At 47.3% G+C, this 7780-nt stretch overlaps 1 protein-coding gene across 1 annotated transcript; it reads left to right on the top strand.

Annotated features, from left to right (window-relative positions):
• The first annotated feature begins 1723 nt into the window (after nucleotides 1-1723).
• Nucleotides 1724-2999, top strand: LOC136491318 (transcription factor bHLH18-like). Its single transcript, XM_066487590.1, has 4 exons — nucleotides 1724-1762; nucleotides 1885-2406; nucleotides 2496-2843; nucleotides 2931-2999. Exons 1-4 carry the CDS (start codon nucleotides 1724-1726, stop codon nucleotides 2997-2999), a joined length of 978 nt encoding a protein of 325 aa, XP_066343687.1.
• The last annotated feature ends 4781 nt before the right edge of the window (nucleotides 3000-7780 follow it).

Below are 7780 nucleotides of genomic sequence, written 5' to 3' on the forward strand. Positions count from 1 at the left end.
TGGACTGCCGACCATATTTCGTCGACACCGAGGTATTGGAAAAAGATGGAGTATTTTCCATTGCACAATCCGTGAGGTACAAGAATCAGTATGGCCCAGAGCGGCTCGCTAGATTATTGTAAGAAGTCCGAGAAGCACTGCACAATCTGTGAAGTCTGAGAATAATTTTTTAGGGATCGAGATCTGGATAAGAACATTTGAACTGTAACCGTAATATTTGTAATGTTTAATATTAATGGACCTGTCGTCTACGTAGCATATATAAAGCGAAACCCGATTCCACAAAAAGATATAAATTAAAATCAATTATAAAACAATAAAATGCGAATGAGCCATCACTGCCGGTTAGCAACAAACCGACAGTGTTGTCTTGCAAAACACTACCGGTTATCAACAAACCGACAGTGTTGTCTTGCAAAACACTGCCGGCTTGAGCCATGAACCGACAGTGTTGTCATGTTCAACACTGCCGGCTTGAGCCATCAACCGACAGTGTTGTCTAGATCAACACTGCCAGCTTGAGCCATCAACCAACAGTGTAGGCTTGCTCAACACTGTTGGGTTGAGCCAAGAACCGACACTCTTGAAGCAACCATCACTATCGGTTGGGACTACAAACCGGCAGTGTTGTTCAACTAGACACTGTCGGGTAGAGCCAGAAATCGACACTGTTTCCTACAGATCAGTGTCGGTTTTTAAGAACCGACAGTGATGTCAACGCCTCATTACTACCGATATGCCACTGTTGGTTCAAAATCCGGCAATGAAGGGGGTTTTTGAACCGACAGTGATGTCCAGATCTAGGGTAGTGTAGTGTCCCGCTGTGTTCTCTAGTCATCCTGGAGGGCATCGAGTCACTAGTTGGCTCGAGGGCTTTTCACTTGTTGGTTTTGGTGTTTGGAGGGTTGTTTGGGACAGCGACCATTTCGAAAGAAATTTTGGATTGGCTCCTATTCAACCCCCTTCTAATCGCATTTCTCGGTCCTTCACCTTTTCATCCTTGAGCCAGGAGGTCCAAGGGGAAAAGGCATAACACAACAATCACTAAAGGAGACATCCCTGTATGTGCCATGCTACTTTGGTAGATCATCTATATGCATATTTAATCCCCATGGTCACACATCAACATTCTAATAAACAATATGACTAACTGGCTTGCAAATCTACAGAACCAAATTAGATGAAAGCATAAAAAGGAGGCTTATTTGGATCGCAGATGAATTGAAAGCAGAGTTCAGCCTACCGATTAAGACATGACTATAGGAGGGGACTGATAGAAACGAAAATTGCGAAAATTGGTCAAAATCGGCTGAAATTACAGTCAAAATTTTCAAATATTCATGAAATTTTTAGCTGAAGTTTGAAAAAAAACTAAACAAAATTGCTGGTATGTCTATTTACCGGAGGTCACCAATAGAAATGAAAATCGCTAGTTTTTGGTGAAAACCGGCCGAAATTTTGAACCCTGATTGAAAGACATGATTAACACTACCCCAATAGAAGATGTGCATTACAAGGTCACCGGTGAGGACATATATACCCTTGATGATGCGACGCTCGTCTCTAGAACTCCAGCTTGACGCTTCCTCATAGCCATAGGTGCTCACACTTGCACTATCTTATTAGTACTATATGGTTGTTGTTGTCCAGAGAATGAAGTGCGGCTGTGCCCTCGATCCTATATATTGAAAAACATACTGCTCGTACTCTCACACAGAGCGAGATGGACTCCACGGCCAGTCATAAGTGGCTGGCAGAACTGGTAAGCCGCGCCGTTACCCAATCCATGCATATTCTTCGTTACGATCTTGTGGTTTTTACAATGTTTGCATCCGGCCGACGAACGAAGATTACAAATAAGGCTGTTTGTTTGATTGGATGCAGGAAAACGAGGAGGTCGGGGAGCTGGACTTCATTGACGCGCTAACCATGCAGCAGCTCGCCGAATCCCTCGCCGACGAGCTCTGGGACCACCAGCCTATTCACCAAGAACAGCAGCAAGTAGAATTGTTGGATCAGCGGCAGCAACGCACGAACACGACAGGATTCCCCTTTCACGGAGACATGAGCCGCGGATCCTACGCCGAGGCCGACGAGGGCTTCCTCCCGACGGCGGCGGCCATCAGCGTAGCAGGCGGCAACAACGACAGCTTGTTCTCCTTCGCCGGCGGCAAGTCGGAGCAGCTGATGAGCTTCTCTTCGCGAGAGCCGAAGCAGAAGGAAAGCAACGGTGGCACAACCGCAGCTGGGACACCGTTGATGACGACGATGGAGGGTAGTAGTAAAGGAGGGCGGCCGAGGGCGAGCTCCGGCGTGCATGAGCACGTCGTCGCGGAGAGGAAGCGCCGGGAGAAGATGAATCACCAGTTCGCGGCTCTCGCGTCCATCATCCCGGACATCACCAAGGTCAGCTAATAAGCTCATCGCCTTCAGCTCATCAGCTCCTAGTTAATACTAAGGTGAAGTGTGTATGTTTCATTTCATATAATTCCCAGACAGACAAGGTGTCTCTCCTGGGGAGTACCATCGACTACGTGCACCACCTGAGGGGCAGGCTCAAGGTCCTGCAGGAGGAGCGCCAGAGCAGCACCGGCAGCACGGCGGAGTCCCCGCCGTTGGATGCCCGGTGCTGCGTCGGATCACTGGAGGAGGAGGACGACGCCGGCCCCAAGATCGAAGCGGACGTCCGGGGGACGACTGTTCTGCTGAGGGTGGTGTGTCGGGAGAAGAAGGGGGTGCTCATCATGCTCCTCAAGGAGCTGGAGAAGCACGGACTCTCCACCATCAACACCAACGTCTTGCTGCTCGCCGGGTCCTCGTTAAACATCACTATCACAGCGCAGGTACATCTTGTCTTCATAATGTTACTAATAATTCTTAGTTTCGATCCAAGGCTTCATATGTCAGTTTATATTTTTCTAACCATGCAGATTGAAGATGGATTCTCCACCGCAGTTGAACTTGTGAATAATCTAAATGCTGCTTTGAAAAAATTTTAGGTTCAAATTTCAGTTCCACGCGCAAGCTATTGATCGATATATATATGTACGTACAAATGGAGATCGAAGTGGCATTAATCTAGGTGATTTACTGAAGCTGGTGTCCCTGTTCTACTTGTTTCAAGGGCAATCTTATGTTTGTTGTAGCAACATAATTATTGGATGCAGGCATGCAGCTTTAATTTGCAATTATCATCATATTGCATGGTTCCATGCATGTTATATATCTTTAGTACCATTATTTAGCTACACACTCAACTGGCTACGAATCGAAGGTATACCATTAGTGCATTCCTTCGGTTTTTCTTACTTCACCTTGTGAACTATATATAAAAGGTGTTCACTGTACATGCACGCCGACCATTTCTCCCAGCTCGTACATGATCTTCTCTAGTAAATAATAGCTCATTTATTTGTCACATTTTTTCCAAGACAAATGCATTAAAATATTTTTTGCGTGATAAATTAAAAGATACCCCAATGCGTACGTAGTGGCGAAAGCTCGCACCATACATTTTCTTGGAGTTACCATATATTGCTGAGAGAAATCTAAAGACTTCTGCACTAAGAATCCAATACGTGTGAGTATAATTAAGTATGGATATTCTATAAACAGAATCATTCAATACAGTGTATCTCGATAACCCGGGAATACATATATATATATATATATATATAATATAGTAACAGTAAACGTTAACACACTTTTCCGAAGCAAGCTGTTGGTCAAAATAGTAAATAAAGGAGATATGCCGGAATCTCAACGGCAGCTAGCCACTACAAGTCCAGCCTTGCTCTTCTGGCTAATCCATATCCAGCTGACCCACGGAGCTGCTGGTGGTTTTGTGGCACAACCTGTGGGCGCAACGGCACACAAAAAGCTGTTTTATAATCTGAGTATTGTCTAAGGGTGGATGCTACAGCAATAGGGCATGCACTTGCTGGTCTCAATAATAAGTGGAATATAAGAGGAGAGGGAAGTCAACTTAATTGAGACATAAAACCAATACTGTATAGGCTGTTGCAGAAAAGATATTGCTAGTTGCTGCCTTAAATATACTCTCTCTCTCTCTCTTTATATATATCCATATGCCAATAAGTTATGCATCATATTGTTGCAATAAAAACTAGTCACTTGTGCTTTTGAAGCAAGAATAATAAGCGAAGCGCCGTACTATGGGCGCTGGCCACTTTTTCATTTCCATGCCACTAGTACATAAATATCATGGCGAAATTAGCTACGGGACACTAAAACTGAAGTCACAGTTGTCAGCCGAACACTTCAAAAAAGTATAATTGGCTATTGACATTATGGTTTGTGATAAATTTAGTGGAAGACACCATGCTCATTAAAATATTCATTTCTAGCTCAGGAGGACACAGAACAATGATGAAATGTTGTTTTTGCCCCTAGCTGTTTCCACCTCCTCCCTCCCTTTCTATTCTTTCGTTTCTCTGCCCCCCTTCTCTCTCACATAGTATCGTGCACCCCATCTCCCTCTGCCATGGCAGTCCCCGCACGCCTCCACACCTTGGTTCTTATTTCTCACCTGCCCCACTGCCCTCGCCAACCTATTCGCTGCTTGTGCCAAGCTTGGTCACGATGGCACTCTTGTGCCCGCCAAACTCTGGTGAGTGGCACAGGATGAAGAGGAGGTCACAATGAGCTCAATAGAGGTGTTCTTGATGATGGGGACACTTCAAAGTCGTCCGACCATAGTGAAAGGCAAACATATGTGGTGGTGCACTTCGGCGAGCTATGGAAATGACATGGTTGGGTGCGGATTGGAGTCCAAGAACGAGCAAGGTGAACTTGGTAGGTGTTTACGATGCCAATGCAGGAGAAAGGAGGGTAGGGGAAGGTTTGGCCAAGAGATCGAGGGCGTTAGTATATATTGAGCTCGATTGATGGCTTGTAGTGTCGATTTGAAGCACTAGATTGAGGAAGTGATAGGGAGGAGCGAGCGGGGAGGATGGTGGGGGAACTCTAGTCGACTTTATAGGGCGAGCCAACGGTTGAGCATGTATGGATGAAGAGGCGTAGAGGCGACGCATGTGGGCATCCCATCGAACATCGTGCGCTGCGCCATGATGCATATATAGTCAGAAAATGGAGAAGAGGCCAGTGAGTCGTGCCTAATGTTAGAGTAGAAGCCACGAAGACGACAACGGTAGAAAACACAAACCGATCCCATATAGGAGATAAAATAGGAACACTGATCAATGACTTGTGAAAGAGAAAACCCCCATCAACACGTATTGGGAAAAGAGTATTGTCTAAGGCGGTCGATCAACATGACCGGCCAGAGCCCTAGGTAGGAGCGACTGCGCTACACCTTGTGGAGATCCTAATCATTGAGTGCTACAATTTTCATATACAAAGTATCTTTATTCGACACCATTCAACAAAGACTTGATTTTTTAAGCATCTTAACAATCACAAATGACAAAACTCAAAACTAGAAATTCATAGATATCATCGAGAGCTATAATTTTCATATACAAAGTATCTTTATCTGACATCCTACAAGAAACATATATCTTTTTCTAAAGCGACAAGCCCTAGGACTCGATTAATATGTTGCTGAAACTTTATATTATGTTTTTATCCCTTAACGATCTCAAATGAAAAAACTCAAAACTAAAAGTTGTAGATCTCATCGAAAGCTACAATTTTCATATAAAAATCATCTTCCTCTGAGGTCGTATGAAAAAAATTAAGGTGGAGCCTTGTCAGTGACATGTGGATCCATCTGTCATATCCATGCCACAGTAGGATAGCGGATTGGGTAAACGACTGCTTAGAGCTATAGTTGAGACCCGTTACAACTTAAGGGAGCCAAAAATGCATTATGTGAGTTTGGCTATCTAGATAATACCTAAAGACAACCTTGAGGACCACGGTTGAATTTTACTCAAGAACTAAGCATGTGTTTGGATGGGGGAGAACTGGGTTGGGGATGGGTTGGACCCTAGTTTTGGGTGTGTTTGGTTGGGGGAGTAGAGGGTTGGGTTGACCTTGTTCTTACAAATCGAGCGGACGGGGTCGACCCACTTCGCCGTGCGTGCGAGCGAGCAGAGGCTGAGCGTGGGGCCGGTGGGGAGCAAGCCTACGAGCGAGGCCACGCAGTGGCGGAGGCGCTAGGCCAAACAGCGGCGACAGCGGCATGGGACCGAGCAGAGGCTGAGCTGCGGCGGCGCGGATCCGCTTTGCGGCATTGAGGAGCGGCGACGGCAGCCGCGACCCCAGAGGAGCAGCAGACGCTTGGCGGAGATGCGAAACTGAGAAGATGGCAGGGGCGCGAGGATGCAGAGGACGGGAGGACGGTGGTGAGCCGCGTCTTGGCGGGCCACATCTTGCCAGGCACGCAGGGAGCTCCGCCCTCAGCCACGGCGGTGCAGGCCAAGCTCCGCCCGGCCATGGCGGTGCAAGGTACAGAGCCTCTCCGCGTGGCGGCATGGGCTGGCCGATGAGCCTCTACGGGCGACGCTCCTGTGTGGGTGGAGCTCCTGTGCAGACGACACGGCCTATAACACCTTAAATTAGCATTCTTTTGACATAGTTAAAATTATATGCTTTTAGGTGTGCATTCAAATATAGGAAATAATATTTTTTGTTAAATTAAAATCAACTATAAGGCTAGATACATGTTTTGCATTCATGCTGGAGCATCTGTATTTCTGTACTGTGTGGTTTTGATCTGAATCCCTATCTGGTTTCAAAACTGCTTTTGAAATTGAATTGAAAATTCAGTTTATGCATAAAATAAAAAGGAAATTCCTTTTCCTCCCTCTGTCTCCCGGCCGAAAGGCCCAGCTTGGCCTGCCTCTGTTCTGGCGCAGCAGCCCGGCTAGCTCCGCCTGCTCTCAACTCTGCAGCTCAGTCGTGGCCCTGCCTACGAAGCCGCCAGCTAGGGCGCTAGTTTCGGCCCAGTGCCGCGACCCATCCAGCTGCTAGAGCGCGCACTCCACTCCCATTGACCGACTGACGCCTAGGGCTCCACCCCTCTCTCCCACTGACGCATAGGGCCCACACAACAGTGTCACCCCCTCTCTTTCCCCTGTGCGAGTCAAACCTGAGCCCTGACGCTGCTGAGCATCGTAACCCGCAACCGACTTCGATTTTTGGGTGTGCGTGCCACACCAGGGCACCCTATAAAAGCCGCTGCCCTCCTTTCGCTCTCTTTTTTCCCCATCTATGAGCATCCATCGTCTCCATCGAGCTTGTCAGTGCCGCCGCAATCCCTAGCTACCGTAGCCAAGTGTCGGTCCGCCGTTCAGCCTGCTTTTCTACCATCCTCGACCCTTTGTCGAGCATCTCCACGCGGTAGTGATGTTCCCAATGCTGGTTTTCCTCTTTTTCTCGCTCTTGTTTGCTCATTTTCTGCTGCCGATGTGTCTGTAGGAAACCACCATCGTCTCACCGAGCCCTCGGACCGACTTCGCTTCGTCTCTGTCCGCAGGAACGCCCTAGGTGAGCGCGCCATAGTCCGCTCTTGTTTCCCATGCCCTTGGTTTGTTTCGCCGTGGCCCATAGGGCCTTATTTTGTGCTCGCCGGCGACCTTCTTGCCGCCGTGCCTGGCCCTGGCAGCCGCCATGCCTAGCCCTATTTCTACCCACTTCTAATCTGAGCCATCAGATCTAATCTAAGGGTCCAGATTCACCCATACCCCCTTCGTCGGCAAACTATTTAAAGAGCCCCTCGGCTTTCTCTTATTTGAACCCGCAGTCCCTATGCAATAATGAAAACTGAATTTTATTTATTTTAACTAGAAATTAG

Source organism: Miscanthus floridulus, chromosome 1 (assembly GCF_019320115.1).
Source record: "Miscanthus floridulus cultivar M001 chromosome 1, ASM1932011v1, whole genome shotgun sequence".
Taxonomy (NCBI): domain Eukaryota; kingdom Viridiplantae; phylum Streptophyta; class Magnoliopsida; order Poales; family Poaceae; genus Miscanthus; species Miscanthus floridulus.

What these genes read in the sequence shown, in the direction of transcription:
- LOC136491318 (XM_066487590.1), top strand. Translation starts at nt 1,724, where the DNA reads ATGGACTCCACGGCCAGTCATAAGTGGCTGGCAGAACTG. An exon ending in ATAAGTGGCTGGCAGAACTG is followed by an intron (nt 1,763 to 1,884) that starts GTAAGCCGCGCC and finishes GATTGGATGCAG; the next exon opens with GAAAACGAGGAGGTCGGGGA. An exon ending in TCATCCCGGACATCACCAAG is followed by an intron (nt 2,407 to 2,495) that starts GTCAGCTAATAA and finishes TATAATTCCCAG; the next exon opens with ACAGACAAGGTGTCTCTCCT.